The following is a 13,789-nucleotide window of genomic DNA, read 5'->3' as shown; positions in this document are numbered from 1 at the left end:
CATTAAATTTTAATGGCCGAAGCTGAAACATCCGAGGAGTAGAAATAGCCGGGTGAAAGCGGCTTAGCAAGCACGTGCTTAAGTGAACCATTCTCCCACCCGAGACAACAACTTCCCTTCCAACCGGCCACCTTCATATGCAGCCTTGGCCAGGAACTCATCAAAAAGCTAACCCGTAGTGCGGCAAAGACATAGAGGAGCCCTAAGATACAGGATCGAGAAGCTTACGTCTATAAAAGCCACTAACCGCTTCCATCGTTCGGCAATGGTATAGTAGCCTTTTACACTCATCAATAAAGCAGCTTTTGTCCTTATTGACAAGTTTCCTGGAGCAAGCTTCCATATCTGGAAATGAAACAAAGAATCTGTTTTAAGGAGTTCTTTAAACCCTTTGAAAAAATGATTGTGTCATCCATAAACAAGTTGTGTAACGGCTCTGCAAACTTCCGAGGCAATGTATTCTACTCCTGGCGCTCACGAATAAAGATCTTAGCCCTCTATTAGAGGCACTTCCTAAAGTAATAATGAAGAGAGTAGCGAGCGAAGAGACATTGTTCGAGAGCTCATTTCCGTTTTATATTTTCGGGCTGACCGGAATATCCAAATATTCGAAATTCGGGATATTTGGTGAAATATTGATTTTTTCTGGTATGTTTTGGTAGGTCATCAATTGGGTTTTAGGTTTGGGTGTTAAGGCACAGAACTTCATGGAAACCTATTTTAGGCTATATAAACACATTTAAATGTTCAAATTGCAAAAATAGTCACCCAAAATGGTGTTTGGATGTGCACCATTGATTGGCAGCGTCTTTAGGTCAATCTAATGTATAACTTAGTTAATTACACATTTACACATACACATTGTATATTAAACAAGTAAATTGACTTGGAACTAAGTTGGAAACATAATGTTCGAGGTTAAGTCATAAATCATAATATTAAGTACATAATACATCAAGTCAATAACAAGTTAACAAATAACAACTTAGTTAAGATTTAAGAAGATGATATCAAAATTCAAAATCACAATGTCCCCAATTATCCTTACAAATCAAGTAGTCATCATTCATCTCAAATGTTTACAAATTTGCTAATAATAACTACTCTCGCGTCCGAGGTTCAACCCGCTCATGGTCCGCTGGAGCGGCGTGTATTGCTCCCGATTGTAGGACAAATGCATGCCACGTCATAATGCAGGAGAAGAAGCGAGTGTAGTCATCCATAGTGGCCATGTGAAACTGCATCATCAACATGCATCATCAGTGGTTCCGGCGTAGATGCAAGGATTCAAATGGGAAGTGGAAGAATGGAGAAGAAATGAGCAAAAATCAAGCAAAAACCAAAAAAACCATAGTTATTTCTCAGTCTCGGTCGAAATTTCGACCGAGACTGACGAAATGTGCTCTTTTATATAAAGGGGTTTGTGAAAATTTCAAAATCTCGCGAGATTTTGGAAATATCTCAAATTTTGAGAATTTCGCTCGAGTTTTTGTATTTTTCGATTTGAAGTAGCATTCTAATCTCTATTAGGAAATATACAATGTGTGCAACCCTAGAATAGAGTGCCCAAATCATCCATAGTCCTAACAAGTGGCGTTAAAAGTGGCCAATTGCACATTATCGAAATAATCTATGACAAGCGCATGAGTATGAAAATGTAATAATTAATTTAATCAAATTAAATTGGGTTTGATGGACACACACATCAAATGTAAATAATCCAACACTTACTTCTAGGTTGTATTGATTTTCTTATTTCGGATGTGTGTATTGTAGGCAAGTTTGTAAAGCCAAATGTGTGTATGACCAAGCCTGCAATTTTAGTGCCATTTTATCATGCTCCACCATGTTTGTCATGGTTTTGCATGGGCCATCTAGGCGTCGAGTCACGCCTTGGTGCTCAAGCTATTTGGTTGTCTTGAGTATCAGGGAACATAATTTTAATCTAAAAACTATAGAATATATAAATATAAAAATATATAACTAAATAATTAAAAAAGGGTCTAGAATATGGCACTTGCTCTGGCATCTTGGACTCATTAGTATGCATGAGCATCAAAACTTAGAATTAGACTAACCTCCATGGGGTGTCGCTTAGAAACTTGAGAAGAATCTATTTTGGACTTCCCTTATCAAGGTTATTGTTAAACAGAGAATTAGAGAATGGCTAGAATAAATTCATTGATAGATAAGCCCTCTATTTATAATAGAGGGAAAATTACAAAGGGGACAAAATACCCCTAACTAGCTAACTCTATAAGAGCGTAGTCTATACCTAATAATTAACAATTAAACTACCTCAAAAGGACCTTAATACTCCCACAGACTCGGATTACATATTCCAATACTCCCCTCAAGTTGGATTATACATATACTAAAAGAAGCTCCACTCAATTAATAAGAAAAAATAACAAATGTTAACACTCTAACATTCTAACACTCCCCCTCAAGTGGCGCATATAAGGCACTAATGCCCAACTTGAACAAAATGGGAAGAAACAGAGTTGCAATAGACTCCAGCTTGATAGATGAATGAAGCTCCCAAATAAAACTTCAAGAACTTGAAATAATTGATCTTCAAAACTTGGAAAAACATTATCAAAGAACCGGATTGGGATTTCTTCCAAAAAGGCAGCTTTCAACAATCTTCAATAGCTATTCAAGTGATGAATCTTAGATTGTCATAGTGACATAAAATCTTGAAGTTAAATAACTAGGGCAGCAAAGGTGGAAACAAACTGAAAAAACCCTCAAATAGGTAGTAACAACCAAATAAGATCCCAATACTCTTGATACTTGAATCTCCCCCTTACGCAAATTCAACCCAATAACTAAAGGCACCCAATGGAAATGATGGTGGAAAAAACTGATCTTCTATGTTTGCCACAAAAATTCCCATGAAGTTCTTCTTTTGTAATGTTTGCAAGTGTATTGTACATAATCTCCCTCTCACGTGTAGTATTACACGTGGACATAACGGAGATGATGTAAGAGATAATGGCAAAAGTATAATGTTTCAGAATTTTCCAAAGGTGCTATGGGTAATGAAAAAAGGAGGAATGGCAAATTAGAGTATACCATAAACTTCCAAAGTGGTTATGGGTAAATGCCAAAGGTATGGTATGGGATATGGGAATTGAAGAAGCAGTGGGATAAAGAGTCATGGAGAAAAAAAACAATGCACCATATCAATTTTCAACCTTCTTCAATCGATCTAACAAACTTCTTAGATGGAAACTCCTGTAGGGGAGAAACACCAAACTCCAAGTTGCAGATCTGATCTAAATAAGAAAACAGATCTGATCTAAATAAGAAAACAGATCTGATTTGAAGCAAGGAAAGGCTCCAATCTTCAAGGCTTGATCAACTCTTCAAACGAGGAAGAACCGAGTATGCAAAACTCCAATCTATAAACTCCCATATGCTGAATAGAACTGATGAAGATATCTGGGCAGAATTGATGTAATAAGCAACTAGAAAACTTGGATCAAATTTGAAGTAGAGAACAATAATGCTTGGAGCAATCTCCTAGAGTAAGCTGAATATAAACCTATAGAAAAGCTTCACACAACCGAATAGATTGTGTAGTCGCAACCAATAACCATGGAACAAGCTGTTTTGTAATCCCAAATAGAAACAGATCTCCAAGGTAGTAGATTCGATTCTTCAATAAGATGAAAAATCTTGATCTCCAATATTAGGCATACACGATCTCAAGATTAGGGCAATAGCAGTCCACATGAAGGCAACATTAACATGTTAACCAGTCATGCTTACAGAAGCCAATCAACTGAACCAGCAAGGGATGAATTAAAGCTCAATAGAACCAGCAAGTAGTAGACAATAACTCAGTAGATCCAATAGAAATTGATGCAGCCAGCCACGTAGGAACCAGAAAAAAATATAGGTTGATAGTTGGATAGATGTAACCTGAATTTTTCAAAAATTACTCCAAGAATGAAGCTGATATTTGGGTCAAATACTCTTCTCGATGTTGATAAAACTCCCTTAAAAAAATCAGCAGAGAGGACATCCCTAACCCTAAGATTGATTATAGTCAAGGTTTTTACAAGACCTGAAATGTGAGATCAATTGTAGGGAAGGGGGCTTCAAAAATTGATGATGACTTGTCAAAGATTGATGATGTCTTGGAATAGATGTTGTCCTCAACTACTTGAATGGATCTCCAATACGAATAACCAATCTCTTTTGTGATTGAGACTTGATCTTCAAGAGGGAGAAACACCAAAAAGTGCAAAAAAATAGGGCAGCACCTATCACATGAAATAGAGCTTCTTCAAGTCATGTATTGATGAAGTAAATTGTCCCTCTTGATGGTAGAAACACCTCCAAAAAACTCCAGTGAGTAAGTAACCCTAACCCTAAATCGATTTGTGTCGGGGTTTTTGTAAAACCTGAAAATAAGGATCAATTAAGGTAGGGGTTTTCAACACTTGGAAAGAGGCTAATATTGAGGTCGAGTGGTCCTTATAGTAGTGGAGACCCTCAAAATCAAGCGACAATTGAAAAGAGGAACCTAAAATCGATTGGAGTTGGGGTTTTGAAAAACCCGAAAAGGTGAGATCGATTGGGTGAATCAAGGCTGGAAAAGAGAGGAGAGGGGAGTAGATGGAAGAAGGTAGATAGGTGCTTGGGAATGGTTGCATAGGAAGCTCCAACAATGGAGGAGCAAGCCTTCATGAGTGAGAGGAATCTGATCTTCAAAAATTTGAAAGCTCCAATATCGCAGGTATGGTTCCAGCAGTATTGATTAGAATTTAGGTTATAAAAAAGGTAGTTTGGGAGGAGGGCAGCAACTAAATCATTGGATTACCTCATTAGTGCTGCCCTCTTAGAAAGGATGAGAATGAAAAAAACCAGAAGAAGGAGAAGCCGAGAGAGAGAGAGAGAGAGAGAGAGAGAAAGGTGGGAGAAAGTGAAACAATGGTGAGGGGTGTTCTGTAACCCTAGATCAGATTAGGAGGTTCTGATACCATGTTAGCAGAACCGAGAATGAGAGAATTAGAGAATGCCTAGAATAATTTCATTGATAGGTAAGCCCTCTATTTATAATAGAGGGAAAATTACAAAGGGGACAGAAATACCTATAACTAGCTGACTCTATAAGAGCAACAATCTATACTTAATGAATAACAATTAAACTACCCCAAAGGACCAGAATACCCCCATGGTATTCTGGATTACATATTCCAACAGTTATCTTTATAAGGAAACAGAATTTAAAAAAGAAAGAAAGAGAGAGAGAGAGAGAGAGAGAAGAGAGAAATAAATTAGCTATCTTGGTATTGACCTTTTGTTAGGTTTTAATTTATTTATCTAGGAATAATTTTTTGAGGGTTTTACTGTGAGGAAACCCCTCATCCCATTCTGAGACTCTCCATCCCAATTCCTCGACAAGTTGGGACTCAATCCCAAGTCTTCGCTATCAACCACTAGAGACTTTACCACGAGTATGTATAATAATAGAGAGTCATTTTTGGTTTATGGGATTAATTTTATTCTAGTCAATTTCAGTTGTTTTGTAGTTTAGTACTTTCACCTTTTATTTTGCTATCCTGCACTTGGGACTTTTTTTTTTTTTGGGGGTAGTGGGAGGAGGGGTTATAGGAATTAATTTGCTCGTTCATTGTTTTGATATCATTTTAAAGGCTATTTTCATACCTTTTAACTACTGATATCTTGTCAATCCAAATTTCTTTGGGAAAGTTAGGCCAAAATGTTGGCAGCGTTACATTTCAAATTCACAGTTTAGTTAGAATTTCATATTTTGTATAATCCTTGTTTATATAACGATGAGGTGGACCTTGGTGCAACGGTAAGGTTGCTCCATTGTGACCAAGTGGTCACGGGTTCAAGTCTCTGAAACAGCCTCTCCTCGAAGCGGGGTAAGGCTGCGTACATTATGAAGAACAAAGGAAAGACATCAATGGTTGGGACTGACTCCAGTCCACCCCGCTTTGGACCCCCTACAAAAGTGGGTCTTGCACTGGGTTGTGTCATTTTTCTAACTTCTTTCTTCTATGTATGTTGATTGTTTAATCAACTACATTACAAACTCTAATAGATAATTTGTCTATTGTATATAACCTTGAATATTAAGTAACAAATAGAGAAAATATAACCGCATAATATGATATCTATGAATATATATATATAGGTTCAGGAGATGTAGGTACACATCAAATGTGAACATTGGGAGGCACCAGGTGTCCCCAGGTGCCATAATTCCATCTCCACCACAATACCACATAATCTGAAGTAAATTTCAGAGCTTTGTGGGGCCATGGGCCCCAGCCCTCGCCCTCGTCCTCTTCCTCTTGACCATGCACCTTGTCCTCATGTTCACTAATGACTTTGGGCATTAAAGATGCATTTTCACTTCCAATAATAATGGTCTGTGACTGCTCTTGATCTTTTAAATTATAAACAGGTAATGCTTGCATGTGGCAAGTACAACTTGGTTCATGAATTTTTCAGGAAAGTGGAGAAGTCCTGTATTCCAAAGGCTTTGAATTACAAAGGTATTTATGTAACATGCCCTCTGTATCAGATTGTGAATTTTCTCTTAACATTATGTAAAAGGCACTTATATTTGCTTGCTGGTTTGCAGTTCTTGTAAATACTCTTTGGAGGGAAGGTAAAATGGATGAGGCTGTGTTGGTAGTCCAAGACATGGAAAGGCGAGGGGTAGTGGGTTCTGCTAGTCTTTACTATGACCTTGCTCGTTGTCTCTGCAGTGCAGGAAGATGCCAAGAAGCACTCATGCAGGTCTGTTATATATTACGTGGCTATTGCGTGTTGTTTTATTATGGGCTTGTTCATCCTTTAATCTAAAACATGCTATAATGATTTGTAGAGCGTAAAAACCCTTACAAAAATGATATGTTGGCAATTCTGCTACTGGTCTTTCTTGATGTTTGTGCATAAAACAGACTTCATTCCTGCCATTGTTTAATTATTAAAAATCTTGCCTTCTGTTATGATGAACAACTTATACAAGATTTGTACAGTAGAGAATCTTTAATCAGATATAAGGAAAGCATTGCAAATTTCACCTAATTGTCTGAGGATGTAATGTTCAAATGATAGTAGTAGGCTGAAAGATACTGAAATGAAATATGTTGCAGTGGATGAATACCTGACATTGTACACATCATGCATGCAATTCTCTGAGGCTAAACTCTAACTATTCAAACATATTCTGCCTGTCTCATCCTTGGAGTGTAATGAAACTTTAGAGGATGTTTATCTAAGCATAAATACACATGTATGAATTATCAGAGACCCAAAAAATATAATTCAAAGTGATTCTATGATTTCGAAGCCTATGTGCATTGTGTATTGCATTGATTTTGAGTCTTTTAAGCAATTTAAGTTACTCTACAGAAATATAAGAGGCGTATTGACAACATGTATTTAAAACAATAGGACCATTTTATAACACTATATACTATATCATGTAAATGTGTGTACTTATATATTTTTCAACATTAATATGAGAAAATACAGTCTTACCAAAAAAAAAAATACAATACCAATATGTTGCAAAATGCTATTTCTATATTTTTAATAGTTTATTGCATGCGTGTTTATGAAGAAAACAGATATTTTTGCAAGTTTTTTTTTTTTAGTTCATTTTTAATCAACAAATTTAAAATTAATTTTGAGCAGAAAATACAAGGCTTTATTTATCTTCACATGCACTTGTTTAGGGTGTATGAGAAGTAGAAAGCAGTGAGAAATTTCTACCAGATTTTTATAAAATTGCCAACATTAAATTTCCAAGCAATAATGCATATATTGTACATTTTGCACATTTCAATGTTATTTTGCCTCAAAATGGATCGACAAGCTGTATTTTCCTAGCTAGAATGTATCATTTCTATATTTTACCAATTTGGCACATTTTGTTTCTGCATTCTTTTCATATCCACATATATTTCATTTTGATCCCTTGGAAAACCAAAATATTTTCGCTAAATTTCAGACATTTTGATGGAAATTTCCAACATTGAGGAAAAGTTAGAAAGGATAGTTGTCAAGGCGACGCCTAGGCATCCAGGTGCATTGATCACTTAGACGCTTTGTTTGTGTCTCCTTGTATAAAGGCCCACTCCAACTCCTTGCCTCCTTGGGTTGCCTAGATGCCATGACAACTATAGTAGAAAGAAGCATAGGTTCCCAATCTTGTGTTTGACTAGCAATCCTTTTTTTAGAAATAAACCTGGAATGGTATCTAGGCAGTGAAAGCAGACATAAAAAAGCACATGGCCTAAAAATGTGGAGCAAGATACAGCATTTACTGTCATTGTGATTCAAAAGCAATTCTGTGTTTGCACAATCTGCTGCCCTATCTTGTGTTGTAAAGCAAACTTTATGGTTCATCTTGGCCCACTTGTTGCCCTAAAGTGTCTGCTTGGTAAGAAACAAAGTTTGCATGTCCGAATCCCCTCCCTAGTATGCCATGTCTTTGGTGCCCACTGGAAGGATGACTTTTCCATTCTCTAGTTTTATGCAATTGCTTCTCATCTGCCACATGCTTGTGACCACTTTGATGTCTTGAGAGAGTATCTAAGAGAGTAAGGGTTTCTGACATAAAATAGAAAGTACATTGAATTTGTAGTCCCTAATGTTTCCTTCTTTCTCATATTCTCCCAGATTTCAGTGTCCTCCCCTACCTCTCAAAAGGAAGGTGATGCATTTTTCAACTTTATCTTTTCTGGTCCTTTATGGATACATCTTGACCATTGCAGATGGAATTGACCACCTTTCGAGGTCCAGACTAGGAGATTTCCTAGATTGAACACTAGTATCCCTTCCCCCCCCCCCCCTTTTAACTTTCAAGGGAGGTGCTTTGTTCATTCGGTGTATCAATTATGTTCTGTTCTTTTTCTTTTTGTGTGTGCTTTAAATGATCACTTTACCTCTCTTTTATTCTTTTATGTGTGCTTTAAATGATCACTACCACTCTTTTATTCTTTTTTATGTGCTTTAAATGATCATTACCACTCTTTTATTTTATTTATTTTGGTTCATCCTAGGATATATTTGAGATTGAGTACAGATTTATTGCAATCTTTTAATCTTTTTTATCTTTCCCTTTCAGAGGTGCTTTGTTGTGTCAATTCTGCTTTCTAGTTCTGTACACTGCAGCTTGAGTATTTTGGATGGAAATGACTGGATATTTTTGTCCAATCCTAGGTCATCATTCAAGTTATTCTGTTGAAGTCTAGCGAGTAAAAATTTGCTGAAGTACAGAGGGATGTCTATATACCAGATGGATGCAATTGTCTCGGTCTTTTTTTTTTTTTGGTGACATTGGCGATATTTAGGGAAAGCTTTCTGCATATTGGAACCCAATTTTTGTCTCTATCCTTATAATTGATTCTTTACATTGGGAGGAAAGATGTGCTCTTATTTTATATTTTAAAGTTTACTTGCTAAGAAATTGGATGACAGATTGACATCATTATTTTCCGCAGATTGACAAAATATGTAAGGTGGCAAACAAGCCTCTTGTTGTCACTTACACTGGACTCATTCAAGCTTGTCTAGATTCTGGAAGTGTTCAAAATGGAGCATACATTTTCAACGAAATGCAAAAATTCTGCTCCCCTAATCTGGTGACTTGTAATATTATGCTGAAAGCTTACCAGGAAAGTGGAATGTTTGAAGAAGCCAAAGATCTTTTCCAGAAGATGTCTGAAAATGTCATTCACATTAAAACAGACGGTGATTATAGGGGTAGGGTAATTCCTGATAACCACACATTCAACACCATGCTGGATGCCTGCGTTGTGAAGAAGAAATGGGATGATTTGGAGTATGTCTATCAGCAAATGCTGCATCATGGGTACCACTTCAATGCAAAGCGTCACCTTGGGATAATCATGGAGGCTTCTGGGGCTGGAAAGGTATCGTTAAGATTCTGCTATTCCGATTTACTCGAGTAGGAAATCTAATTGACACCTTGGTGGGAGATTTAAGGACTTTGCAGGTCCACCAATCACATACAGTAAATATTAGGAGTGGCTAAGGTGGGATAGGGTGGGATAATGTCCTTTTCTCTATTCTCCTCATATGTAGGTACAGGCAAGGCGGTTAAAGCATCATCTATGGTACATGTGTTGGGAGATGGACCGTTGGCCATGAGCTTAGATGGAATAGTTCTCTTATTACAGGTTTATGCTGTCTGGTATCCTAAGTATATGAATAGCATATGCAAACAGACCAGGATGTACTGTTACATGCGATGGCTAATTGTAGAGCTTAATAATGATAAAATAGGTTCAGATAAGTAAACATGAGAGGAAATTAACATAGAAAATCGGATCTGCTTTAAGTAACAGATTTAGAACCTAGCAGAAAATAGAACTATTGATCAGGTTTTCAAAACTGAATAACAGAGAAAAAAGGAGAACAAAGTAATAGAAAACAGATCAGAAGTTGATTTCTTATTAGCAGAATGTAAGTAATAATGCTGACATGTTGTAGAGAAACTAGGCAACATAATATTGCAATGCCTGCAACAGAGGAAGGATCAGATCTGGATAGAATAGAGTATCACAGGGGAGTGAAAGAAAACGAGAAAGAGAAGAAGGGATCGATAGGAGACTGTTGTGGGACTAGAACAGTACACATGAACAGTAATGTAGAAGAAAAGAGGAGAGGAAAAGAGAGGTGTAGGGAAAGAGCTCACAGCCCACATACTTTTCACAGAATAAAATTCTATTCCACTGTGTAAATATTTTTTTTGGGGGTTGTGGATTACAACCTTATATAGGACTCAGAAGTAGTGTTTGAGTAAACTCCAAACACTTCAAACAAGTTCTAACAGAATTAAATAATCACTAAGCAACTTAATGGACTAAAACACTAAGGCGGAGAGGGTTGCATAGCAACCGCTACTCCGCTAGTAAACATGCATGCATATGCAGGTCATAGGGAGCCACTAATGGATAAATAAGGGGGAAAAAGGGTTAAAAATAAGGTGAAGTCCATAGCATTGTTAGAAAAAAATATTATTTAGTAGATTGTTGAAATGAAATATGAATTATCCGGAAAAAAAAACCTTTCATAGGGGAGATGATTATTTATCCCAGTGGGTTGAATTTTGGATTTGGAGACATCTGGGTTATGATCCGTTATATGGTGAGCTTTGCTCTCAATCACGATCATCCCATTGGCAACATATATTTTGTCTGATTCTCCTAGATTTACCTCTTGTTTTCGTACATCTTCTACTTGGGAGATTCACTCAGGATCCTTTGGATTAGGAGGGAGTGAAGGGGAAGTCACATCAATTTTACTTCCAACCGAGCACCTTATTTAAATGTTTCATGTTTGTTTATTTTTTCCATTTCATTTTACTTACACTTTACTTACCAATGAAAGTTTCTCTCACTTCACTTTAATTCCAGGGAGAATTTGTGGAGATGACCTGGAAGCACTTGGTTCAGGGAGATCAGGTTCCACCTCCAGCTATCATTAAGGAGAGGTTTTGTATGAAATTGGAGGAAGGTAACTATGCTGCAGCCATCACCTGCATTATCAGTCATCAGACAAGTGAGGTGCATGCCTTCTCCAAGAAGACATGGCTGAATTTATTCAGGGCCAATGCCCATCGCTTTCAGGAGGATACTGTTATTACATTGATGCATGAGCTAAGCATTCTCGTTGCTGGCAGTGAGCATCCCCACCCTACATTACAGAGTCTAATAATATCTTGTCGAGAGTTTGTCAAGGACCATGTAACAGATGACATCAACACAAAACAAAATGTTAAAACACTTTTACCTGTATAAACGAAATAGTTTTCGTGAAGTACTCTATTCTATCCCTTGTTGAATGAATAGTAATATTCGAGTTTCATGATTTCAGCACTAGTAGCCTCTTTGTCTTTCCATCTTTAATAATTGTGGTTAAAAATTATAATCAAACTGAATCTGTACCTTCTCTTCTTTGCATCGATCTCTAAGGTACTATAGGTCCTTTTGTCTGCTGTGGATCATTGTCTTTTGGACTTGAAGTCAAGCATTTCCTGCAGTTGATCATGGATGATTGGATTATATGTTGGTTATAGGCAAGTGCCTCCTAGAAACATGAAAGAAATCAAGGATGCTACAGGTATTGGATTTTATAGAACCTTGTGGATTCTTTAGCAAAGTGTGGGCATTTGAGTGTTCCTATGTCTTTCTGAGGCTGATTCAAGCTTCAAAATTTGCAACTTAGCAGGTAGGTCGTGTCTGAATTTATGCATTGCTTTCCACCTTATTTCCTGGTCTTCTCCCCTCTGCAACAATGTTGCTGCTGATCAACGTTCTCCATGTTCCTTACCCATCATTGCTGTCAGCAATGTGGTTTGTCCAACTCTCTCTGTTTTTAAAAATCTCCATTTTCTAACCGCTGCATGGAACTGTTATCTTTCATTGCACCTAGTAATTGGGACCCTTTTGGATCAATCCTTGGCATATCTTATTTTATTTGGTTCTGCTCTGCAAAGCAACCGTTACCGGTTTGTTTAGCAGTTTTTATTGACACATCATATTTTTGTATAAACATTGGCGTTTTAGTATTAAGAAAGAAAAACACTGGCTTTTGGTAACAATAAAGAGAGACCAATCAAAGTAAATCTTGCCCTAGGTTATTCTCTTCAATGTGATAAGAAGGAAATGAGACCAATCTCAGAGAATAATATTTTTAGATTTGCTATCTGTTTATTTCGGCGAACTCTGCCAGTGTTTGCTGCCAGTCCCAAGCCCGGATACAGGAGGAGGGTTGGTGTGTCAAGTAAGTTGATAGTCAACACCAAAGAAAATGCAGCCAAACTCTTTTAAATGGATTCTATAACATTAAATTATAAACGTTATGCTAGGGTGTTCCCGAAAAAATAAAGGCAAAATTTCTTAGATCCATGAGATTAAAAAATAATTACAAGATAAGTATATTTAAAATTTGTTTTACATCCACAAATATAGATTTTTAAAAGATTTGTTTAATCCCCAAATTTGTTATTACCTGTCTCTGCCCATAAGAAAATAGAATTAAACTTCCTAAACTACCCTTTGACATAAGTTCTTTCCATAACTTAAGGCTTAGTAGCTTAACCGCTAAACTCATATCGCTGCACAACTCGTTGGGTTTCCTCTTCTTCCCCTCTTCGTTCCTCTTATCCGCTTATAGTCGACAACATCATCAAAGCTTAAACAAATCTTAGAATTTGACAAACTCAAAATCTTACATTCGATAAGACTTAGCCTAAGCTTATCTCAATCACTTGTGCTAGTCTTTGCAAGTTTCTCGCCAAACAAAAAGAAGAAACCCAACAAATTGTGCAACTGATATGAGTTTATTGGTTAAAACAAATTTAAATATACTTATCTTGTAATTATTTTTTTAATCTCGTGGATCTAAGAAATTTCCCCAAAAATAAACAACGCGCTTCACTATGACCCTAGTGTAGTGAAAAGTGAACAAGGGTGCGCTAGGACGTCTCCTTTAAGCGATGCGACTGCGTCGGTGCCTAGATGCAGTGACAGATAGGCAAGGGTTCTCGCACCATGGATGGGTACGTGTAAAGAAACTAGTCCAAGAGTATAGAATTAGATTAGTATCTGGAACATTGTATCTTTAACAAGTAAGAGTCTAGAATTGAAAGATGTTGTGAGGAGAAGAAGGATTAATATAGCCGTATTCAAAAGACTGGATGGAAGAATAAAAAAGCTAAAGAGTTGGACGACTTTAAACTTTCGTACCGGGGATAAAAGTA

At 36.9% G+C, this 13,789-nt stretch overlaps 2 protein-coding genes across 2 annotated transcripts in view; one reads left to right on the top strand and one right to left on the bottom strand.

The window, feature by feature from the left end:
• The window catches only part of LOC122639093 (heat shock 70 kDa protein 17-like), a 14,626-nt gene extending 8,243 nt beyond the window's left edge, over positions 1-6,383 (bottom strand). Inside the window, exons 1-2 of the mRNA XM_043831928.1 lie at positions 6,267-6,383; positions 229-345 (exon numbers count right to left, since the gene is read on the bottom strand). Of these exons, the coding sequence (XP_043687863.1) occupies positions 229-345; positions 6,267-6,383 (234 nt within the window). The remainder of the gene's footprint in view (positions 1-228; positions 346-6,266) is intronic.
• On the top strand, positions 6,364-11,901 carry LOC122641015 (pentatricopeptide repeat-containing protein At1g30610, chloroplastic-like). Its single transcript, XM_043834328.1, has 4 exons — positions 6,364-6,542; positions 6,632-6,789; positions 9,504-9,935; positions 11,442-11,901. The coding sequence occupies exons 1-4, from the start codon at positions 6,455-6,457 to the stop codon at positions 11,823-11,825; spliced, it is 1,062 nt and encodes a 353-aa protein (XP_043690263.1). The 5' UTR covers positions 6,364-6,454; the 3' UTR covers positions 11,826-11,901.
• The last annotated feature ends 1,888 nt before the right edge of the window (positions 11,902-13,789 follow it).

Source organism: Telopea speciosissima, chromosome 9 (assembly GCF_018873765.1).
Source record: "Telopea speciosissima isolate NSW1024214 ecotype Mountain lineage chromosome 9, Tspe_v1, whole genome shotgun sequence".
NCBI lineage: Eukaryota > Viridiplantae > Streptophyta > Magnoliopsida > Proteales > Proteaceae > Telopea > Telopea speciosissima.
Note: the sequence above shows the minus strand (reverse complement) of the source record. Positions and strands in the feature narration are given on the sequence as shown.